The sequence below is a fragment of the Antrostomus carolinensis genome, unplaced genomic scaffold (assembly GCF_000700745.2).
Source record: "Antrostomus carolinensis isolate BGI_N321 unplaced genomic scaffold, ASM70074v2 scaffold16956, whole genome shotgun sequence".
Classification (NCBI taxonomy): Eukaryota; Metazoa; Chordata; class Aves; order Caprimulgiformes; family Caprimulgidae; genus Antrostomus; species Antrostomus carolinensis.
Window position 1 is genome coordinate 23,453 of NW_010322801.1, and position 25,437 is coordinate 48,889.

The window sequence follows — 25,437 nt, forward strand, 5'->3', positions numbered from 1 at the left end:
TAGGATCAGAAATCTCAAATCTCGGTCCTCCATGGCTTGGGCTGCTTATAGACTTGGAGCTGAGCTAACTGCAAATTCCTCAACAGAGGCTGTTTTATTTTCTTCACATTCAGCTTTTATTGGAGAGGGGCTTATCAGCTCACACATACAAAGTTAAGCCAGTTCCAGAAACACAGATACTTCACAACTCAGAAGATTCTAGCCTGAACTATATCTTAAAAAGCTCATGCAAGGAAACAGTTCAGCAATTTTATGTTAGAAGAATTTTGGGATTAAAAATTGCTTACCATTTGATACTGAATTTCCATTTTCAGCAGTCACAGAACTGTTCAGTGGATTAGATGACTGAGTACCATGTTTATTTGCATTTTTATCCTGGGTTTCTGATACAATATCTGATGTATTTGGATCTTCTCTGCTCCTCAAGTTCAGATTAGTTTCAGCACCTGACAAAGAGGAAAAGCTTGTCAGCTTCCTATTAACCAGCAGCTTTTACACAAACTAACACATAAAATCCAAAGTACTTTATCAAATTAATTTCATTAATCACTTTAATTCATGAGTCCAGTGATAAATGTGGAAGGTTTAAGTCAGTGATTTTTGCAGGGTTTTTCTTTTTTTTTTTCACTAGTGTTTCACCTCTAGTCATTTAAAGTTTATGGAAGTGAAAGGCATTAACAAAATTTCATTTGTACTGTTTCTTTTCACACAAATATCAGCTGATAAAACTCAACAAATGTTTGTATTGCCTCTTTTTAGATTCTGTTCTATTTCACATGATGTTCATATACCACTGTCAGCACTGCAACACCTTTCACCATTGCATTAGGTGATGCTAGCAACAGCAATACCATGGGTTTATTTTTTTATCTTATCTCCTTCCACAAGAAACGAAATGGCTTTTGATATAAAAGCATATGTAGCAAGATTCCTCCCAGCAGAGCCTCCCTGTGGGCATTATTTACCCTGCCTCAGGGCTCTCCAGCCATCAACTGTCATTTCCTATAAAGTTCAAGGTTTTCATGTCATAGCCTTTTAGCAAAATTTCTTCAAGATATCAAGAGGAGGCCTGATCCCGTAGGAGCTCCCAAGATATGCACAATGCACAGGCATTTCTCCAAAGAGAAGAGCAAAACCTTTCTCTTCTTCCCCCTCTGACTGATGGCACATCCACTCAAGGCAGAACAGCTCACAGCAAAGTGACCAGAGGTGGCTTGGAGCTTTCCTGGCTTTGTCAGCTTAGTGTGCGGCAAGGAATAGGGCTGAGCCATCAGTCGTGCCCCTGCAGGGCTCCCCACTGGAGGTCAGGGGCCGGAGGCAGGCTGGGGGCTGGTAGGAAGGACTATGAATGGATGCGGATGGTCAGAGAGACCCCCACTGCAATTCTGGCATCCCTGGCTACCTCCACTCCACCACACCTGGCAGGGCTGGTGAGGCTACAGCATTTTTGGGGAATTTCTCTCTCTTTTCCGGTTTTCTCTTCATTTTGTGGTGAACATGTATACATACTCTTTCCTTGCCAACATGTATGCATAGTCTTTCCTTGCCATAATCAAATTTGTTTCATAGAAGACAAAGCTGAATTCAGTTCTCTCTCTGTTAAACTCCATTTCAGTTTTCCTAACTCTTTCCATTCCCTCTGAGAGCTGGCCTTAACTGGGGGGCTGACATTTATGGCTGACCTGGGTGCAGATGCCCTCATTTAGCACCCTAAAATGGAAATTTTTCTTATGTGACAGCTCTCAGAGCTATTCCTTGATTTTGGTTGTGTCTATTTAAGCTTCATCATAATAACAGCAGCAACCAACGGAGGTCAAAAGACTAGCTACTAAAACCAACATTACAGAATTCATCCATACTTCCAATGACATCCTCAGCTCTCCCAAAGATACAATATATTCTTACAAGTCTTTAGCATATAAGCATTCTTCAAGGGGACAGGAAAAAATTTTTTTCACCAAGCAACAGGTCATTTGACTGCAGATTTTCAAGATTAATGTTGACTGCATGGTCAATTTTTCATTTTTATGTCTGAACTGAAAAAAAAAAAAAACAAACCAAACCCAAACAACCTGGTTTACAAAGTACCAACATTTAAAAAATTAATTAATGAATCAAAAACTATATATCCATTCTGGTTAACTTGAAATTTTTCCTTTCATTGAAAAGAACTTCCTTAGTTTTGTTTAGCTTTCAGTTATCTAACTCTGAATCTTTCTTAACATTTCCTTTTTAAATAAAAAGATGTCTTGAAAAGTCAAAAAGTTCATTTCCAAGCTGTCAGAATAAAATATTCCAATTTTCTTTTCTTTTTTTTTTTTTTTCTTTCTTGCTCCCTCCCTCGCTCTCCTTTCCTGATCATTATTTTTTGCCAGACCTGACTGGAGTGTTTCAGTGTCACTGTTTCATAAACAGTGTATTTAAGCAAATGTGCTGTACATTGAAAAAATGAGGCCAGCTCTACCCACAGTAACTGACTTGGGAGAGGTGGTAGAACCAGAGTCTGAGTTGGAAAATGCATACAGTACAATTATAAAAGCATGCCTGATTTAGCTTTTGTACAAGCAAGTTGACTGCAAAATGCATCCTTGCAACTCATATTAAATTTGTCTGAAAAGGAAATGTCACTTTTAGATGTTAATAGTCAGTGCACTTGCCTATAGATCATAATCCACCTACATAATTATTGTGCCACCTTTTACATAAAGAGTCTCGGGGGAAGTGGCTGGGATCCTTATTTTTCTTGATATCCGAAAGATTTATTGATTTGCCTGACATATGCAATTCATTTGAGAATGTGCAAGTAGAAAGGCTTTTTCTTGCACTCCTATTTGCAAAAGCCTTTTGTTTCATAGGTACATTGATATCTTTCCATGGCATTCATGGAGGGCACTTGGAAAAAAAAAAAAAAAAAGTTTATCTCTTCTCCTTTATAGCTGTAAGATGAAATACTACAAAGAATGGCAGATAGCTACTGTTGAGCTAAAATATCATCCTAAATTGGCAGAAACAAGTACTGGACAGATATGCAGCATATACTTTGGGACAACTATTGAGATAGAGAGCTGTTAACCCATTTGCTCTATTCAGTTATTATAAGAAACACACACCTTTAGTTTCTAAATATAAGACTACATATAGAAAATATACTTCATAGTGCCTTATTTAATTAATCTTAAGGGTGAGAAAAAAGCCTATATTTTGTTTCAAAATAATCTGGATTATATAAAGGTACTTGTACTAATATTCTATATATAGGCATTTTCAGCTTCTTGTTGGAGCAGAGTCACGTGAGTTTGTGGAAAAAGTGCAACCGCGTATTTTGGCTAACTTCTAAAGGTCTCCTGGAGAAGCCAGAGTGTATCCCTAGCAAACAAGGGCTGTTTATTTATTTTGGACTTTGTGCAAAATGGATGAGTTTCTGAAGAAAAATTTTTCTATAAATAGGATAACAAGAGGATGTTTTAGTCAGGTGTAACCAGTGTACTGTCCCAGCACTGCAAAACTTACTTAGGATCAATAGGAAATTTGGGCTGGAAGGAACCTCAGGAGGTCCCTTGTGCACCCCTGCTCCAGGAAGGGCCAGCCGTGAGATCACACCAGATGGGTCAAGCTTTAACATGCCAAAAGGCCCTGACTTTACCTTCTGTGTAAGGTTATCCCTCTCTGTCCTGCCTCCCCATTACCCAAAATATCCCTGACCATAATCAAGGTATCTCCTGATTTTTATAATAATATTTCTGTTCCACACAGTGCATCATCACACATCGTATCTTAGTTAGGAATGCTGTGGGTGATTGTAAAAGATATAGGGATGTTCTGTTAACACTAAAAAACTTAGAAAATTCCTACTGATTCCAATTTTATCCATCAAATATTGGTCTGAAATTCACTTTACCCTCATGTTTTCTCAGTTACCTGATAACAAAGTTTGGACTTTTCTCCACATTAATGTCAACTTCCCACTGCTGCTGTGAATCCCTGCAGATACAATATGTGCTGCTCTCATACCTTATTAACTTTCTGAAACAATCAGAAATACTTTAGGAGAGAGGAAAAGAAAAAACTGTGGTACCTACAGTTGAACATCCTCATCAACACACTCAATGTCAGCTTTTTGTTTAGACTTGCACTCTGCTGTTCTCACCAGATGGATGGATGATTTACCAGGTTTCAACTCCTTTTTTTTTTTTTTTTTTTTTTAAATAACAGCATCTTAACAGTTTCCAGCTAGTAATAAATGTCACTTGAAGAGTCATCCATGCTTACTTGTGAAAGACTAGCTAGAGAGGTATCAGCTGTAAGAGCATGGTGGGAGTTCATAATTATAAAAGGAATACAAGCTTTAAGTGAAAACCTACAGACTCTTTGCAACAGTGAGCAGCATTTGGATTATTATTTTGGTAAACTGACTTTGCCAAAAAGATATCACTGACTCAGTCAAATTCTGCTCTGACTAATCTTGAAGTTAATCAGGATGTATGGACTACAAAGATGTACAGATGTTTGGACTGGGGGCATAATTTGCCCCTCAACTGCCCCATAGTTAATAGCTGGAAGCAATCACATGTACAGTGCTTTTAATCAGAGTATGACAAATCAAAGTGCAACAATTATTTCCTTGCAAGCAAGCTCTGTATTCCAATAAACTCATAATTAATTACACCAACGTTGCTTGAAAAATGTAAGAGGAAAGGTATGCAAAAGAGGCAGCTCACGGAATCCACATTTGCTTGTTATTCACAGTGTTCCTGGAAGAGACTGAGTGTAAAACTCGTGACAAAGTCATAAGGCACAGAATGGACTGAAATTTCACTTATTTTGGAAAGAAAAGTCAGAGTGTGGCAATCATGGAAATGATTTCATATATCTGCTTTTTATTGTCGTTTTTGAGTCATTATCTCGCTCTTAAAAAAAACCTCAATGCACTGAAAGTCTACATGATATAACTTTTTGTCAAAAGAATAACTCAAACTCTTTTAATTGAGCTATGACTTTCAAATATCCTATTATAAAGATCTTTTTTCTCAAACATAAAATGTAGGATCCCAAACATCATAGTTATTTCATAAGGAGCATTTAGGCTGAATTAATGCTGTTATCACCAAATTAGAAAATAGGCTAGTACAGGCTCTATTCAGATGACACATTAAAGTGCAATACTGAAACATTCTGAGAAACTATTACTTTCATAAGGAAATTATATATTTAGCCTATTTAATAAAGTCTAAAGCAAAATATAAATCAATGACTGATACCAGCATTTAGGTGGAATCACCATAGACTCTTTGTGCAGCAAGACATGAAAAAATAGTACGTTATTAAAAGCCCAGCAGTAACTCACCTGGCTGGATGGTATTTTTCTTTTCTGTTAAGCCCTTTTTTTGCTCTTCTTTCTTTAAAAGTAGGCACATCCATAACATATATCTGTCCCCATATGTTCTTTTTTCAAATACTTCTCCTTTTAACATTTCGTGCTCATTTGCAGTCTGACTGAAAACTCATTAATAGCAACAGAAGGCCTCCACTTCTTTCAGTGTGTTTTGGATCAGATTCATGCTTACCTTGGATGCTTTGTGCAGCACTGCCAAAGCACCAAGGGATTCATAATACAGGGTAAATAGACAGGCCTTCTTGCTTTGTCTGTCTTGGTAATTCAAATGTGCTCATAACTGTTCTTTGGCCCTGAGGCAAATGGTAAGAGACTCATCACTATGCTATTACATTTTCTTGTCCTCCACAGTAGAGAGGCTGCATCCATGTTGTCTACTGGGAATAGTCCCTGGCCTGTGCCATTTCCTGAACCATGCCCACAGTTGTCTGGGAGGGAGCCAGCCTGCCAGGTCCAGAACCATGCCAGAGATGGCTCTACCAATTTGGCTGCACAGGGGATTGCACTGCCATACCCTGGACATTCCCTGGCACTGGCTCACTTATAAAACAGACATAGCCCTTCACCTTGACAGCATTAGTTACCACAATCAGAAATTAGTGGTCAATATTAAGTCCATCTCATGAAAAAAAGGAAAAATATGGAAGAAAAGCAATCTCAAACCAGATGGGGCTAGTGGGGCACTAAACTGTTCTACGATTTCTGCTGAAGCCACATTTAAAAGTTATATCCCGACTGTATGGGGACAGCAGGTTCTCCCTAGTTTTGCTCTAGTGTAAATGGAAGTCATACACCCCTCTTGATCTGATTTGACTTGTACCTGAACCATTCTTTCAAGGCATGCATTCTCTTTCATTAATTGAACAGAGAGCTAAGGCTGAGTTCCCAGTTGAGGAATTTCAGTGCCACAAGCTAGGCAGGGTATATCTAGGTCCTCAAGTAGAAACAACCTCTGTCCTGGTCAACAAAAACATCAACCCCATAAAACACAAACCACAAATATTACAAAAAAAGCTTAACAGCTTTTCCACAAGGGAACAAAAACTACAAAAAAAATATTATAACATTTAATTATGGAAAGAAATATATGAAAAAAGGGGTAAATAGTTCCCCTTCTTAACATCCAATGTCTCTAATAAATCCCAGGACAATGTCACACATTCATTCATAGAAAACATGACTTTCTGTAACGAGTAATCAATACGTGGTTTTAGTTATCAAGATCCACAGCTTTTCTCACTTTATTAGCAACTATGAAATCTGGAAAACACATACATTCTGGCAGATAAATTAATGTAATACAGGAGGAGAAGCTCCTTGTATCTGGGCTACCATGGAGTTTAAAAGATTAATAGCTTGATTTCCATGAAATCTGTGGCTGGCATCCAGCAAAATGGAAATTTCAAATCAAGCAGCTTGTCAGTTTACGTGTGAATAAGAGACAACTGATGGATCCCCAGTTAACCAGCATAGGAAAGACAAGACATTGCAGACAGAAGGGATTCCTGATCTGTGCTCTCCCTCTTTCTTGGGAGAGTTTGGAATACACTGAATCTTGAATATTTGTTACAGTTACTGTGGTAACTGGACATTCTGAAGTGAGGGGAAAAAAAAAGAAAAAGGTGGTGACTGCAGAAAATATGTAGATTTTTTTTTTTTGAGGAAGGAAAGGGAAAGGAAGGGTAAATAAGAACAGGTCTTTTTCTTTTGGCTCAAGTATTTGCCACTGTTTAGTTGCATCTTGACAATTGCACTTGGCTTTTCCTGTTTTGCTCTGACTTACTGTTGAGACATTCCTTCTCCGTGGTGTTTGCTAGCTAACCTCAACACATGTTTCTTGGGTGTCCTTTCACCGGATGAATGCATATTGCTTCAGACTAGTTCAGTTTACCCGCATGAAGACACACCGTGACCTGCTGTAGCATGACTGTTTACTTTATCCGCTGAGAGCTGGAGGCAAACAGATGCATCTTATTTGCTGAAAGAAATGGAGCAGGATGAAAACTGTCAAGACAGGATTCCCCCAGCCTATTAGTGTGTACTCCCTGTCTCAACCTCATAGCTACGCTGCTGGCTGCCGCTGCCGTCAAAGGCAATAATTATTTGTTGATTTATCTCACCTCACAAAGCCTGTCCTTGTAGCAGCAACTGTCTAGGATTTCCGCCTGCAATGATGCTCCTAGGATAGGCAGTGGTGAATTTGTGCTGTCACTTCCAGCACCCTTTCTCTCTGAGCTGTATAAGTGGAGCTATCAGATGGTGTTATAAGCCACTCCAGAAGATGCATTCTTCAAAGGAGCTGGTAAATACAGAAACAGACCACTTCTATGCTCTGGGAAGCTCCATTTGTGGAAGCTCCATATGAACACTGGAAATCAAAGAGAGGAGATGCAGACCATGAGGAACATCAAGTGACATAACTCACCCTGCTGGAGGTACAGAGCTCCTCTGAAGAATATTGTGTTAGTATGACACCAACCAGCCAGAGTTCAGAAGCTAAGGCTGGTAGTGAGAAGAAAGTTGCTGAAGCGACTGCAGGAACTCCTAGGTCTGGTTCAGCCCTTAAGAACCATCAGCTCAATCACTTTTTTGTAAATCACTTCACAACTATGGAAAGTATGCACCTAGAACAGAAAGGTTTCTTCTGCTTTCTTCTCTGATAGACTTGTGCTGGTGGGGAGATAGTGCTCCTATTTGACATTTATTTCAGTAACAATCATTACAAGCTACAAACCTTTCCCTCCTTCCTAGAAGTAATGTTAGGGACATCTCTGGGTCAGTAAACTTTCAGAGTTGGTGAGGCAGATAGATAATACAAGTGTCTTCTTTCCCTGTCTGGAGGGCTCCGGATCATTTGAATTAGGCTTGTTTCCAACATGAATAAAGAATACCACTCCTCAAGTGGAGGAAAAAAACGCCTTAAATACTCGTAATGGATGAAGAATATCCGGTCAGGTTGCCATCTCTCCTGCTTGATAGTATCTCAGCAAGAATTTGGAACATCTTTTTAATGCAGCAAGTGTGTTGTAGTCCAGGCAGTGCACATGCTTCAGATTTCATTCACCCCATCTTCTCTAGGAACTGATCTCTGCAGGTCTTTCTGAGGTATGTTACTAACCACAGAGGGCAAAAGGAGAGTAGCTCTGCTTGGGACAATTTTGCGCTTTAGGAAAAGCATTTCCTCCCTCGGTGTTCCCATGTTCCCTACCTTTTCAAGTTGAATACGGAAAAAAGTAGATGATTTTACTCTGTAATAGTTTTGTTTACTGTAAGATGTGTTGATTGGCTGACCAGAGAGTCTATTTCTTGCGCTTGTGTGGTTAATAAACTGCTGGAGTGCTGGAAAAGGAAGGGGCAATTTGGTAAGAAACACAGCTTCCCTTTTTAAAACTGTTTTCTTCTAACTAATGTGGACGCAACAGCTCTTTTTGAAGACAGACATTTAAGTTTGTTTATGTTTGTGTGTGGTATCTCAGTAACAGAACAGCCATTACTGCTGGGCTTTAGCTGCTGTTTGGAAGGAATTATGTGATGAGACACTGTCTCCACCTTCCTCCCCCTCAAACACAGTTGCAAATATTGTCAAAATAAACAAAAAAAACCCCAAACAAACAAACAGACAGGGATTTGCTACTGCCAACAGGATCACATCAGTTCTACTTACTTTTCTCACAGAATACTTCTACAGAGATTTTTCAGGGTCTCTCTCATATCAGCTCTGGCATAGACTGCAATGCAGAAGTCTTAGCATAAGTGACTTCATTGGGCAGATAAATTGTTTGAGAAGATCCTGAGGGACAGTCCAAGGAATATTTTTGGATCACCTGTACTGTAATCCTGCCCATCAAACAGGAACAGCTATTCTGGACAACCTCTGGAACAACATTCACAATTTGCTTTCAAAGTGAGCTTCTAAAATAAAAATTGAATGTAGATATTTCTTTAGCTTGTTTTTAAGTTCACTTTGAAGGGATACAGTGATGGTCAATGACACATCCATGAACCTCAAACCAAGAACATACGGCTATCACATATGCAGTGTGATAAACATCCATACTGTGCACAAACATAGCCAACCTGTGGTTAAAAACTGTCACTACATACTACTAGTACGTCAGCATAATACTGCGACCAGCCTTTAAGGAAAGAGCTAAAAGAAATAATAAAATGTGGAACTATTTTTTTCATATGTTTTTTCTTTTAAAAGTTGCACCACACAAAGGATAAAATTCATTTTCAAGTTTGTAATTTTAAAATAGAGTGACAACTCAAGCCAAAAAAGTGCTGAACTTCAAGGCTTCATTTTCCCACTTACTAGTGGTCCCAGGGAGAAGACAATTGCCCCAAAATCCTACTCCTACTTCCAATCTTCCAATGCTCCCCTTCCAAACAGTCTTTTTTGAAAAACTGGACATGAAAGAATATTTCTGTACAGAATTTCAGAATGCTTGATTTTAGTTTTAGGGCAAACCAAAAATAAATGTCACAATCTTGACATTTTCTGTGAAATGGAATTATTGTTCTCTACTGAAGCTCTAGGAAAATATGATTTAATGCTGAGATGGATGTAAGTAAGCTAAAAGTATCTGAACAGCATTCTCAGTCAAGTTGAGAATTGAATTAGAGACTTCCACTAAAATGTGTGTTCAAATTTAATTCTTCTCTATGTCCCAAATACCCACAGACCTGAAAAATCAAGTGATATGGTGTTTACTGCCAAATAGCCATATTTTTGGTTGATATCAGGAACAGAAGTGTTCTACAGTTCAATTTCCTTGTTCTCTCAGATATAGCTAGTTTCTTACAGTAATGTATCTTTGGTTTACAATTAGTGATGCAGTTGTTCTTAAACAAAGTCCTTTATGGTTCTGCATCTTGGATTACAAATAAAAAATACTGAAGACTGTTTACTATTTAAAGAAGTCCACAACACTGTCAGTAATGAGATAACTTCCTGAAGCATTGCTGAATTTGGAACAATGGTGTTGCATCAGATGGTGAAGAAAATACATTGTTATGAAAATAATAATCCTGTAAATGTCTACCTATATGATCAAAGTCGCTATTAAAGGTGGGATATTATTAAAATCTATGGGCTTGAAATGCACTAAGCTGAAGCAGTACGGTGTGGTTATTGTGCTCCAGTATCAGACATGATAGGATGAAGGAGACACAAAGTAAATCCAACCCAATGTAACGGAAGTGAAAAAGAATCAATAATTTAAAAGGAATGTCGTCAGTTCTCAGAAATGGACCATGTAAAGGAACAGAAATGTGTGCAGTTACTTCTCCTCAGCTTTCTTCCTGTTAAGCAGTAACTAGGTATGAACATGAGAGAGCCTGTACTGGGTCAGACCGAGGTCTATCTCTTCTAGGATCCTTTTCTGACAGCTGTGGATACTTACAGTATAAAATAATGTAAAAAATGCAGTGATTATTTCCTGTGTGATCCTTGGACTGCACCGCCTCCTCCAACCTCTATTTGACTGGATATAGGCTTTGGAAATGTGTGCAGGAGTGCTAAGGATTTGATTTTATTTTTGATGCAAGCATTTAAAATGGAAAATAAATATATAAAGGTTTATGACAATATCCATTCATTTTTTTCACATGAAATATCAATGAGACTTGATTTGTTCTTCTAATAATCTTCAGTTTAAAATTGTTTATAGAAATCACACACAAAGCCTCTTTTCCATGTCAGAACAGAAAATCAAAGTAAATTACACATAATATTATTTTAGGCTGTAAGAGGAAACAGCAAAATTAACCAGGATGAGGAATGCTACAGTGAAAAAAAAAAAAAAAATCATAATAGAAACCCCAAAAACTCTTCAGTAGTGAAATATACTAGCATTCAGAGATTCTGAAACAGAAAAATATTATTGGCATGTTGTGTTTATCCTAAAACAACAGATCTCTTTTGTGATAAATTATCTGAATACTACAGGTTAAAGTGGTATCTTTCAGGCTCTAAAAAATTTCATAGACATTCTGCAAACAGGAATGAAGGGTACTTTCTCTAGACTCTTGTAGACCCTTTTTTTGCTGCAGTAATGCAAACCACAATTACTTCCTCGGAAAAATCACCCTGCATCAGCTGGATGGCAACCATATTGCCAGCAATTCTGTCTCCTCCTTTGTAATTTTCTGCACAGGGCATCTGCAGTTAGCCAAGTATGGGCCTTTTTTATAACTGGCATTAAACTCTTACTAGCTCTGCTTTGGCTTTCTCCCACTTTTCTGTACCTACTGCAAGAGATTCAGACTGAGAGCTGCAAGTAGTCCATAGTGAATCAGAGAGTGATGACTCTCCTGTGTTTAGATATCTAATCTGAAGATTAGTCACAGAAAGTCACCCTCACTCCCTGGTAATTAAGGCAATTATACAAACAGATATTAATCTCTTTCTGAGAAGTGTTGTGAAGCTTAATTCATTAAAGTTTTAATGCTTTGAGAATTTTACTTGAAAAAAGTTATAGAAGTCCAATGCCTCAGCAATCATTCCTCCAGCATTCACAGGTAAAAGAAGATAAAAGGTGACAACACAGCTTTCTGTATTACTCATGTTTCACAAGTTGTTAGCTTTTGCCACAAAGAAAGTAAAACTATTACATTGTAGCAATGTAATATAGGAATAATCAGATGCAGATGTGAATATTATCTTTATTAAGTTGCTTAAGAGGAAAAGCTGAGTGGCTTAGAGGATAAGGGACTGGGATTTCATCTCAGAAGCCCCAATAGGGATTTAATTTGCAATCCACTGTTGAGATATTAGTGGCACAATAGCTTACTCTAATCTGCTGATAGAGGGAAACTATTTACTAGCTATCAAAGGGATACATGCCTTTGACATGACAGTACTCCCCATACATACACATTAAATCCTGTTATTTTCCAAGTTTGAGCCAATTTCAATAAAGAGTATTTGGTAAGCTTTAGCCCCAACTAGGTATGTCTAAATATCTGTATTATTTGTCAGTAGTAACTATCTTCCTGTGACTTCCAGTGACTGGAGAATGTGGAATAATTCATTGAGATGTGAAGTTACCTGCCTTGGAAATATCTCATTTAGGAAGCAGGTAAAGAAGGGATTCATATAGTTAATGGATGCCAAAGATACTGGGCAAGCATTTGAACAATACCAATATTGTGTTAACAATCTACTCTTTGTGTGTCTTTTCTGTTGTTACTGTTTAAGTTACTAAACTACTTTGGAATGGAATAGGTCAATGAAGCATGTATACACTTGCATATACAGATCTACTTGTATTGAAACACAGTAATTCACAAAACTTGGAAGCCTATACATTGATGACCTACATGAAGGAAAGCTCTTCTTAATTTTGTTTCACAGGCACCTAAATCTGGGGTTGCAAACTTGCACATTTTCTTTTGGTCAGACACAGAAGTCAAGCACCCATATTAATCTTTTCTCAACATGCAGGAAGGAGAGAAGGCATTAAGTCTTTACCTCAATAGCCTGATGGTAAGGAAATTCACCCAGGTTAACGGAAAATCTTATTTCCTTTGCTCCTTTCCCTTTAGAACCCATATGAATACTCTGCCAATCTGAGCATGGATGACGGGCTGGGAATTTTTCCATCTTTCGTTCTGAAGCTGATACGATTCCCCTTTGTATGGAATAATCTAATATCAGCTGTACCAATCAAGAGAAATAACACCACGACATACCAATATGAGTATCATTCATCCATGTTGAGGAAAAGAAAATTCTGTCCTTGCTCCACAAATTTTTAACATGAAATGCTTAAACGTGTAATTGTCTCTCTTCCTTACATAAGGAATGTCTTATATGTTTAATAGTTAAAAATATTTGTACATTCTGCTAGAGAGTGCAGTTTTGTGACTAAGGCATTGAATTGGGTTTCATGAAGTCTAATTGCAAATCTAAGTTCTTGTCTAGAAATATCGGAGTAGGGTCTCTGCACACGACCATTCAGTTTCTATTTGTCTTGCAAACTAAAGTTTCTACTTCTAGAAATCATAGAGAATAGAAGAAAAGTCTGTGTGCATGTATTATCACTCATCTGCTCTAAGTCTTGTTTTATGTGGACAGCTGTAGCTTCAATGACAACTCTTTTCAGCCTTGGAGAAATAACTTTATCTCAGTTCTTACCTGTTACACTTTTGCTTATTTCAAGTATAACTCTGCAGAGCAGAAAACTTTTCCTATTATTATTTTCAAGAAATTGCATACTGTATGATTGTGATCATTGCTTGAACCAGTAGATGCTACTGTCATATAAAAAAAAAAAAATAGCCAGGCAAGGTCACCAGGTAATTAAAATTGTTGCCATCTGATTCTTTCTTTTGTTGACTCTGTGAAAGAGGAATGCTCTCAGTTCAGTTCACAATAAGTCCACAGTCCATCAGAATACCACTAATTCATTCTATTGTAATTCTGGATGATCATTTCTCACTGAGAGGTCAGGAGCCAAAAGGAAATCAGTGTTCTCAGGCCTTGAAATTACTCCTCGAGGCAAGAGGGAGGCATGTTGGGGGATCTGTCTGTATTGCACTTTCATTGGCAAGGAGGCTTTTATCTCAAAGGCTGATGATCCCATACAGAAGCTTATTGATTCCCATAGCTAACTCTCCTTGACTTCAAAATGGCCCACAATTTTACTTTTTGTTTTTTGTTAAGGTTCTTGGTAGGTTATAACTTATGGAATTAAAGGAAATTGCACATTACAGAGTGCTGCTCTAGGGTATGTCTTCAATTTTAATGAATTTCTATTATTTATTTTTTTATCATATCATCTCCTATAAATATAATACTACAAATGACAAAAAAGAAGAAATGGAGGAGTCTTCCAGGAACTTATTATGCATTAGGTAACAGGTGATAAAAAAATCAGAAGGTAAGACACGGACAACTTCTAGTTCTACATAACAAAGTCCACTCTGCTGATTGCTGTCTTATTACTTTGCATCACAGGTTAAATAAAATATATTTTTTCCAGCAGTTACCCTAGAAATGAACCAAACACATGAAGTGCATTACAAAAGGTAAATTGTAAAAACATGCACATACATTCATCTGTATTTGCTTGTTACTTTCAATCCATCTGCTCATCATTGAACTATTCACATGTAACCGCACTTAGTATTATACTGTAGCTTCCTAGCTCATAAAATATTGATTCAGGGTTTTTATTGTATATCTTTCTTGAACTTTGATCTTTCATACTTAGTGCTGCCTTGATGAAATATTTAGAAGTACAACATTTTCCATGTGAAAGGTAAATTTAGAGTTTTTATATGGTAGCCTCTCTTAATGCACCAGCTTCAGCCCACAGGAGACCCAAACTAAATTCTATCTTGGTCATATTTAGTTGAAAATTCAGTTTGCAAAAAAATCATCCGTCCCAAAGCAACATCTATTTTTTAAGGTAAAGGTCAGTTTTGTTACTTGGTTGGAGGAGGCTTAACACGCTTCCTCACCAGGTACACTGAGAGAGCCTTGAGAAGAAACATCCAGAGAGTTGACTTTAATAGTTACTTCCCAGCAGATAAAAATGTATTATCCATAAAATAAAGCCAGACCCACAAGTCAAATACAAAATAAACAAAACAAAACAAATTCTACATACATTTATAGGTGTTGAATGTTATCAAGTAATTTTTCCAAAGCAAGCGAAACTACTGCAACATCTCCTATACAAATGCCATCAATTCATGTGCAACAAACAAGGCATTCTCTTGAGGTTGAGAACTGATAAAATCTCAGTTCATACCTCATGGCTGATTGAATTGGGCATCTAGGAACATGCAAGATACAGCTAAATCTTTTTCAGGGTCTGGAGGACTCACAAGGGTTCTGTCCACCACAGTTCCTCTGATAGGTGGTAGGAGCCTTTCTCCCAGTGTTAAGTCTCTTGTCTCCACCTAGCCACTAACTTTCATGAAACCTGTAGTAAGTCAATTAGTGTTGAGACCTTTATCTCCTTGTTGTATTTTGTTGAAAGGGGTTTTGGCTGAAGGCTGACAAGGTTCTTAGGGACAGAGAGACAGAGTGGCACAGAGACAGGCATACGTATACTCAGAGGAAGCACAAACACCTGCTTCTGTTTTATTATAGCTGCATAAATCATGATATGATACTGAAATCAATGGAACAGTATATATTTAAGAAAATGGACAATGAATAAGAAGATAATCTATCCCATTCTCTACTGTTTACTTTTATATTTCAAAAACAGGACTTCATATTGCCCATTCTGAATACAATGCACACAGCTCTTAAATAAGACAAGCTGTTTGGAGAGACAGAAGTGAAGAAGCAGAGAAAACAATCTAGAGTTTTTTTCACTCTGAATTTTAAATGCACTAAATTTTATATTTGGAAAACACTACTGGAGAGAGAAGTTTCTGTATACAGCACACTGACTATTTTCAACAGGACACTTTTTTTAAAACCAGAAAAGTAATGTGAAGACTGGAGTGAGTGTTGTAACTAATAAGTAGAACTGAGATATACTTGAGCTTTAATCACTTAGAAGTTACAACTCTACTAGTTTAATCATCTAAGCTTTCCACATACCCAATGGAGAAAGATATATGGGAGGAATTAAACTCTCAAAATGACTGTCTCTTCAAAGTCTAAGGATTTGTTGCCTACATATTGAGCTTTCAGATGGACACAGTTAGGTCAGAAGCATCTCACCCTTAAAGAGAAGCTAACTGAATCTGTTAGCTTCAGGATGAATTTTCTGTATTCATAAGATCCACAGATTTGTTCCAGTAACAACATTAAAGCCTTTACTATCTGGACAAGGCAAATAGTTAAGTGATAGTGTCTGAGGACTGTGGTCTCAAAAACCTCTAGCAAAACAGTAAGCTTCACTTCTTTTTACCGTTGGCTTTTGCACTAGATACAAAAGATATTCTCCATATGCCAGAAAGTCAGGATAGCGAGTAATCTCTGGGTATGTACCTAAGTGTATGTAAATGACAGGAAAGGTAAGAACAAAAGGATAGATAAGGGAAATAAATATAGTTTGCTGCGTGACTCTCTATCTCAGCCTTATTTAGGACAATAATAATGGCTATATCACCAAATTCAAAATTTCATGGAAATGAAACAGTGAAACCTTAAAAGAAAGTCTTCAAGTTAAAGTACATGCTATCTACCAGACACCTTGACATATATTTATATTACTGTACATTAATACCATAAACTCATATTCACATGATGTAACATCCATGTTTATTTTACTGAGAGTGCTGGAATGTTAAAAATAATCAATATAAATACAAATATTTTGGTAAAAGAAACGTTGACATCTCAAAGAAAACCTGAAGATCTATAATTTTATGTGCAATGTATTTTCTATATGTGTTTCTTACGACTAGAACAGATCTTTCTTTAACAAAAAAATCAAACAAAGGTTTTGTTTTGTATTTTTACCTACTCTATCAACTCCCAATGTAAGAAAGTTTTGGTGCAGAAGAAATACACTATACAGAAGCACAGAGATATGTCTTACCTTCTGGCTCCCTGATCTTACGTCCTGCTGCAGATTTTCGTAGAACACTCCGTCCTGAGTTGAACAAGCTGGTTAACTCATCAAGGGGACTGGTCAATGACCTTGAATTTGTAGGGCTGTATGGAAATGAAGATGATGAATTTGAGTTCAATTTCCTGTGATCTGCTCTTGCCACTTTTGGGGAGTAAGGCAGTTTTGAGAATGCAGAAGAAGAACACCCAAGCTGAGCAGGATTTGGTCTCTGAGGTACTTTTGACAGATCTGAGTTCACACCTGTTTTCCCTGTATTAACCAGAAAACTGGTACAAGTCTCTGGAGGAAATGCAAAATGTGTGGAAGCCCGGTAGGAAATAGGAGGTGGTACAGGAGGAGGGGGTGGTGGGAGAGGAGGAGGTGGTGTGGAAGGAGGAGTCACTTTGCTGGAAACATTGAACACAACCAAGCCTGGAGATGCTGGTCTTTCATTCTCCCCTTTCTGGCTTTTGGAATACTGTGGTGATAATGGACTTGAGCCTTCTGACTGCACAGGGTATTTTAGGTTGGTTTCCAAGACAGGAAGCTTTTTGACTTCTAGTGGTGTTAGAGGTGATTCATCAGAAGCAGGTGAACATGTGACAGGAGTTGGAGGAAATACAAGAAGTGGTGGCCTGTGGGGGAGCAAATTAGGGAAAGGAGCTGGAATATCACAGGAGTCCTTACAGATCAAAGCTGCTTGACTGTTTCCATCTAATGTTCCATCTTCAATATTAATATTTCTTTTGCTTTCAAACAACTGGGGAGGAGATCCAGTCACTACTGGAATTATTCCATTACCATTGCTTCCTTCTTCTGGTAGAAAATATTTCATTTCTTCATATACAGACTCTCCTTGTTCTGGGCTTTCTGCTTCAGCAGAACTGCTTTTCATTGCATTCCCTACCATTTCAATATAGACAGGCTCATTTTCCTCCTCTTCTTGTGACATATAGAGACTCAACACGCCATGTTGTGGCCCATCAGCAGAAGCTGCTCTCTGTGCAGTCACAGTGTCATAGCCAACTGGTTTAGATACTGTGGTTGCCTGTTTTACATCCCCAGGCTTTTGGCCAGGTATTTCTTCATAAGAGCCACTAAGTTTTGTATTGGGACTTCGTTTTGGTTTTCTGGGAGGTATTTTTTTCATGGTACTATAGTCATCACTGTGTGGTCTTGGACGGGTCAGTACTAGGAAAGCGAAAATGGTCTGTGTTACTAACAGAGTAAAATCATTTTTTTTTCTTACACAGGTCTAGTATTTAAGTCTTCAAATGTTGCCCATATAGTTTTACAATGAGCAGCAGTCACAAACACAGGGATTCAGTCAAAAGTATAAATAATTCAAGGAATGGAATGCAGAACTTTCACCTTCCAAACCACAAGCCTTTGCTACTTGGGCATATAATCTGCTTTGGTAGTCTCTACTGCCACTAAAAGATAAGAACTAACACTTGAGGAGATTAACTTTTGAATCCAAGTGTTCACTGTAAGGTCTGTAACACAAGGAAATATATGCTTTTTATTCCTTTTGCCTAAGGGAGAGGGGTATGCTTTTAACTAGGAGTTTCAGGATGATGCTACTTTGGCAAACATGCCATTGCCAGTAGCTGAAGTAACTCTTCTATGTAGTATCTATAAAACTCTAATTATAGGCAGATATTATGCTTATCTTTTCTTCTGTTGTACTGCAGGTGTGGAAATAATTTATAAAGTTAGGGAATCGCATAGCCTAAGGGCATCTCCCACTGAGTATACAGTTAACTAAACTAGATGTCTTTTCACAGCCTCCAGGCATGTATGGGGTGGAGAGACTAGATACCTAGGTGATTGGTCGTTTAAGATCAAAATTAGATGGTGTAAATCAAAGCTGATTTTGGACAAAGAATCAGGAAACTGACTTAATTCTTGGAAAATGAGTATACAGCAGGGAAACTGGCTCTATGGTTTCATACACAAGAAGAATTCTGAAGTTATTCTGTGTGTGTTTACAAGCATTATTGTTAAGACCACATCTTTCTCATAAATCAACCATCTCTTGCAGATCTGGGCACAGAAAGTCAAAACCATTACAGAGCTCCTTAAGCCATACTAGTTTAAAAGCATATTGGACACAATTCATCTATTCTCACACAGAGCTTGAATAAGTAAACAAGAGGTTAAGAAAAATGGACTTGCATCCAATGAACTGGATATGAGAACAGTAATTATTTTGCATGAGGGTACTGCAAAGGTTTCCACCCATTGTATGCAGGACTAGAGAATGATTATGCATAGCTTAAAACTCAGCCTGAAGGATGGATGCATGAAGTTTAACAAAGCCAAGTGGAAGGTCCTTCACATGGGTCGGGACAATCCCAAGCGCAAATACAGGCTGGACAGAGAATGACTGAGAGAGTCCTAAAAAGGACTTGGGGGTGAGGTGTTGGTTGATGAGAAGTTTAGTGTGATCTGGCAATGTACGCTTGCAGTTGAGAAGGCCAACCATATGTCAGGCTGCATAAAAAGAAGTGTTGCCAGCAGGTTGAGGGAGATCATTCTCCCCCTCTACTCTGTTCTCCTGAGACTGCATCTGGAGTACTGTATTCAGCTCTGGAGCCTCTAACATAAGAAGAACATGGAACTGTTGGAGTGAGCCCAGAGGAGGGACATGAGGATTAAAGGGCTGGAGTACCTCTCCTATGAGGACAGGCTGAGAGAGTTGGGGCTGTTCAGCCTGGAGAAGAGAAGACTCTGAAGAGACCTTATAGTGGCCTTCCAGTACCTGAAGGGAGCCTACAAGGAAGCTGGGGAGGGACTTTTCATAAGGGCAGTTAATGATAGAACAACGGGACATGGCTCTAAACTGAAAGAGGGTAGGTTTAGATTAGATATTAGGAAGAAATTCTTTACTATGAGGAAGTAAATTCTTTACTTTATTCTTTCAGACACTGGAACAGGTTGCCCAAGGAAGTCGTGGATGTCCCCTCCCTGGAACTCCCTGTAAGTGTTTAAGGCCAGGTTGGATGGGGCTTTGAGCAACCTGGTCTAGTGGAAGGTGTCCCTGCTGATGGCAGGGGGGTTGGAACTAGATGATCATTAAGGTCCCTTCCAACCCAAAACATTCTACGATGCTATGATCTTTCCTGATAAGCCTAGAGGATCTTTTACACAAAGTATGACGAGACAGGCCTATCAAGGAAAAGCAGAATGCATTCCTCCCCTTCATCTACTCATTCACTTCAAGGTTGAAGGAGAATAGAACAACTGAACTCAAAATCATTCTGTATGCACTATAATGCCTTGAGACACTTTGGGACTTTCATAGCAATTTCCTTCTGAACAAATAATTCAGTGTAAGCAAGTTATGGCACAAACATAAACCACTGAATGCATTAAGTTATTCATGTGAACATAGAGAAAAAGTAGGAGAATAATGTTTAACTTTGTGAAATTTAAGGTTCGAGCATTCTGTTTCAGTGATATAAGGTATACTAACACATAGTTTAAAAGGTGAAATAAAATGGTCAGTGGGGTAGAGTAGCTCAAGTTGACAGATCGTTTGTCTCTAGAGGGAATTCTGTAGATAGATTTTGGTTGTTGACAAACTAGGCAATTAGAACACAAGTATTATTTGCTGATTTGGAAACAAATGACAGATTGACTAATTTTATTTACTGCCACTAAAATATTTCAGGGAAGCAGGACTTTTCAAAGGCACTTGGCTGTGTTTAAAAGGATCAAAGTGAAAAGAACAAATCAATAACCTAGAGTAATGTTTGCGACTGTTTCTCCCTTTATGCCTAACCTTCATTAGCGGCTTCCTTAGAAGCTGCCGACAAGCAAGCACTAACAGCCTCGTACGAAGCGCTCAGTCGTGTGTTGGGGTCCCTCTTTGGCTTGGGAGGAGGCTGTTTCCTTGGTGATGGCAGGCTATTGCTATCATCCATGCTGAACACAGAGTGCAGGGAGGGGGATCTGATGGATGACCCAGCCGCAGAATGTACCAAGCTGTCCACTGCCATGGGGACAGGGACGGAGCTGGAATGAAAGTGCTTAGGCGTTCGACAGCCAGCAAAGCTGTCCTCAGAGACCTTCCCACCCTTGTCTTCAGCTCTGAAAACACAGAAAAGAGGCCCAGATGCATTATTCAAGTGATAACAATGAACCTGTTCATGCAAACATAACAACAGCTTTTTGGTAAACAATCTCACAACTCCCCTGCTGTGTCGAGGGGATGTGTGTAGTAATCTTCTGACAAACAAATCCAGATCAAGCTGCTAGCTTTCTTCCATTTCCTGTTTCATGATAAATCAGGACACTGGCCCCTTTTCACACAAATGCAGCCTTCTTTAAGCAGTTTCATACTGTTGATCAGACATTCACTGAATGAATTGTTCACACTTTGATTGTTACACACAATCAAAAGCTGGGTTTTCAATCTGAATTATAATTTCTGGGAAATCCATTTTAATAGAAAGTTACTGAGGCAGCAAAAGCTGAGCCTTTATCATTATTTTCTAAAAAGACAACTATAAATTCTATTTAGATAATGCAAATCTTTAAAATATAGATGACCTTTTTACCAGCTACATTGGCTGCTTAAGCAATTCCACCCAGATATCTACGTATCTACCTGTTTAAGCTTCATTATTAGTTATCATTTTAATAGTATTAATTATGACATTATGTTCAGTTATTTCAATAGCAGTTTTGAACTTTTACTTATTCCTTTTTTTTTCTTTTTTTTGCTATTTCAATATGTATTGAGAAATGTTTATCAGCTGCTTTCAATAGATTGATTTTAAACAAAATTTCTTCAAACATTTTATCCCTGAAAAAATAAAAATGTTGACAACATTTTAACTTAGAGTGGTAAGGTATTAGATAGAAGATGTCTATACCCTCCTTTTACAAACAAATCCTCAAGCATTTGTTTTATAAATTGTATTTCTGCATGGCAAATCACCAGCAGAGCTGGAATTCATGCACAGGATATAGCCAGCTGCCCATGTAGTAAATGAAATAGCTAAAGATGAAAGCATGGTGTTCAGTGGATAATTTGTTTTCACTGTAATGTTTAATTACAGTCTTTCCTACAAAGGCATTTCCTCCAATATGTAATCACTGGGATATTTGAAGCTAATTAAGCAGATGCACTGCCATTTTCACTTTAATAAAAGTCACTGACAAAAGCAATGAAAGCAAAAGGAGTTGTTCTGGATAAAAATTAAGTTCCTATGGAAAAATAAACATTTATACGTCCAGCGAGCTATAGACACGTTCCTGTTATAGAAATATACCTATTAACTGTAAATGCTATCTCTGCCCATTCAGCTGTCTGAGAGAAAAGAGATCAGGGACTCAGTTCTTAGAGAAAGACTCTCCAGCATTTACTGGGTTTGTAAAATAGGTACTCCTGAAAACTCTGATGGGCGTTAAACAAAAAAACATTTGCCTATTTTTAAATAAGAGGAAAGAATTCTCCTCACAATAAATCTACCTAGTTCAATGTGTAATCGGGATTTCTTAGTCTGGACTTTATCGCATTTTAATGCTTTTATAGCTGTTTTTAATTATCCTGGAAATTTAACAATGTTGGAAGTCTAAGTTGGAGGAATTTTTCTTTTGTTTCTTTGGTTTGATGAAAGTTCAACTACAACCTATTGATCACAGAATTAAAAACTATATCTGTAAAAAATAAATGCCTCAGAGGCTTGAATAAATTCCTATAAAGCCCAGTGTCCCCTGAATAGGATATTGGAGGTCGTCTTAAATTTCTAGACTTAATTACCTGACACAGAGAAAAAAATAGGGCCTAACATTGATTTGGGCTGAGTATATACTTGAGAATCTTCTTGCAATTCCTCAGTAATTTCTATGACTTTCTAAGCAGGGAAGGAAATCACTAAAACTGAAGAAATGCTTTAATTCTTCACAGTAGATATTCTCTCATCTTACCTTTTGTGGCATTCTTCTGGTCTCTTTCTAGCCTCTAACTTTTCCCTATGGTAAGCAGTGTTCATCTCATTGCGGAGCCGGTCATTTTCTCGAGCAATGTCAGAAGCGTTTTGAATGACCAGGGCATCATATGTTTTTAATCCCATATCAGGCATTCTGCAAAAAGCTTTTGATTGAGGTGACCTCTTGCTGTTTGATGCTCATCTTCTGTAGCAAGTGCTGGCGGGCTAGGAAACCTCTTACAACTACCATAACAGAAGGAAAAATTATGGACCAAAGACAACTAATTAATTAATGAATAACTTAATATTACTGTGTGTTGTCCTGTAAACATGAGCAAATAAGTTCAGTCAATGTCTTACACAAAGAATTAAAGAAATGTGATGGCATATGAATAACATTAAAATGGAACTCTTTCTGTTTTCTACTGTCAGTGCTTAAAACAAAGTAGTGATAATAGTAAATTCATTCATAAATTTGAGCTATCACAACTTAAAATGTTTACTTTCACTGAATGCTATTTTTTATTACATTAGAACTGTAAACTTGGATGTATGCTGCACATTGTGAAAGCATACATTTACACTGCAAAGGTCAAAAGTTCATTTGTTTCAAAATGAAACCCTGAATTAATGATTGTTTCATTGAATGCAGTAGGAATTTAATGATCGTTTGCTTTTGGTCAACTTAAAAAAATGCTTTACATTTTTTGCTCTACCTAAAAAAAATCAAGACCAACATAAGATTCTTTAATGAGATTTAAAGACCTTTTGTTGCACATTTCCTTTCAGCAAAAACAATTAGATTAATCTAATGCAAATTTCTCAAATGTATCTGTCACATCAAGTCTGCATTTTTCAGTTTAAAATTTTCATCTGCATTGCATCAGCTTTATGTATCTATTATTAGGCCTATTTTTCACACTCTTTGTCAGCTTTATGTTGGGAGAATATTTTGGTGTATGGCCTATAATAGCTTTCTGTACTACTTTTCTAAGTATGTATATTCATTAAAATAAATTCCACTCAACCTAAATACCACCCAATCCCCTCAATTTTCAGAAGTACACAGCTGAACAGAAACAAAAGGTACAGGGACCTCTGTGGCCATGATGAATTTGGCACCAAGTTAATCACTCCACTTGCAACAGGGTGGTATTAGAATTCTCTGAGTGTATGTTTTGGCTAAGAAGGAAGATATATGCTAACCAAAAGTGCTTTGTTTGTGGTTTTGGTGTTGTTTTGTTTTTTGTTTGTTTGCTTGTTTTGTTTGTTTGTTTTTAAAGTTCCTGATTCTTTCCAGATGTGTAATTTTTCACCTCTTGCCTGAAATATTGTTGATTTTCAGTACAACAACTTACACGTATCAAAAATAGGTTGAACTTCATCATTGCTTATTATGGTTACTCTCATTCTTGTCACTGCAAGTTTTTTATATGTGAAGTCAGCAGGCAATAACCTGTTTAAGGTGTTGGTTTGAGTTTGGGGGAAAATACTAAAAATGTTAATATTAAGACTAGAAGGTAAAAAAATGAGTAAATGTATTAGGTCTTTTTAACAAAGTAATTAAGTGTCAGTCTTAGGAACAATGCAGAACAACATCAAATGACAGAGTCAAGCTGAATTAATCTAAAAGAAAAATGTAAATAGAGAAAGTCACAATTAGTCTTCTATGAATCTAAAATGTTATTAAATAAAATAAACAGCTAAAATGCAGGACAATATAAAGTATTTTCTACCTTCTTCTATGTCCTTGTTTAGATATTTAAAATAAGACATTTTTTAGAGATGCCCAGTGCCCAACTGATGAAATATAAGAAAGGTTAATGTTAACATACTAATACTGCTCCTACCCAAAACTCACTGGGCTTGGAAACATTCAAGTCCAGGTACTTTGAGATTACTTAAAATGGACAATTTTGAAGGCTTATATTTTGCAATCAAAGCCAGCTATGCCATTTCCAGTACCTTTTGTTACATCCTATAAAATCTGACTTCTTCAAAACCTGAAACATTAATGCATTTACCCAATTTAGTTGAAAAGACAATTAATAGTACAGATACTTGTTGACAACATTATGAGAGTATTCACATTGAATACACACATTACTGAGACTGAATTCAGTATGTTGTTGTTGCAAAGGTAATGAACATCAGCATAGGACATTATCAGAGCTCAGTGCTCACAAGTATGAAAAATTCAAGAGAGATTAATAATCAAAAATTATTCCCTCATTTCCAATATTTTCTTTAAACTTAATCTGCTGCAGAGCAGACAGGGTATTTGACAAATAGTTAAGCATCACATCCTGGATGACTTTGGAATAAAGCCTGTATTTTAAAGTAATATATTTACAAGTGTGTGTATGTGTGTACTTTTACCTTGATGAAAAAAATATTCAGTAACACCACTAAGGTTGATTAAAAAAAGGAAATACAGAGGTCAATCCTTCGGTAGGATTGTTAGCAGGCATGAACAAGGCAGAGTAGCCTGCTAGGATGGTCCAGTAAAATGATATCCAGAACAGCCAGCTGTTGCATTTAGAGACTGTACAGCTACTCTGAACTATGAACTTTAATA

General features: G+C 37.4%; 1 protein-coding gene across 1 annotated transcript in view; it reads right to left on the minus strand.

Moving 5' to 3' along the window:
* MYO16 (myosin XVI) overlaps positions 1–25,437 on the minus strand; it is a gene marked incomplete at its 5' end in the record, with an annotated part of 149,227 nt that overhangs the window by 23,371 nt on the left and 100,419 nt on the right. The window contains 5 exon segments of the mRNA XM_010170386.2: positions 288–446; positions 16,906–18,108; positions 20,705–21,012; positions 22,858–23,007; positions 23,009–23,102. Coding sequence (XP_010168688.1) covers positions 288–446; positions 16,906–18,108; positions 20,705–21,012; positions 22,858–23,007; positions 23,009–23,102 — 1,914 coding nt within the window.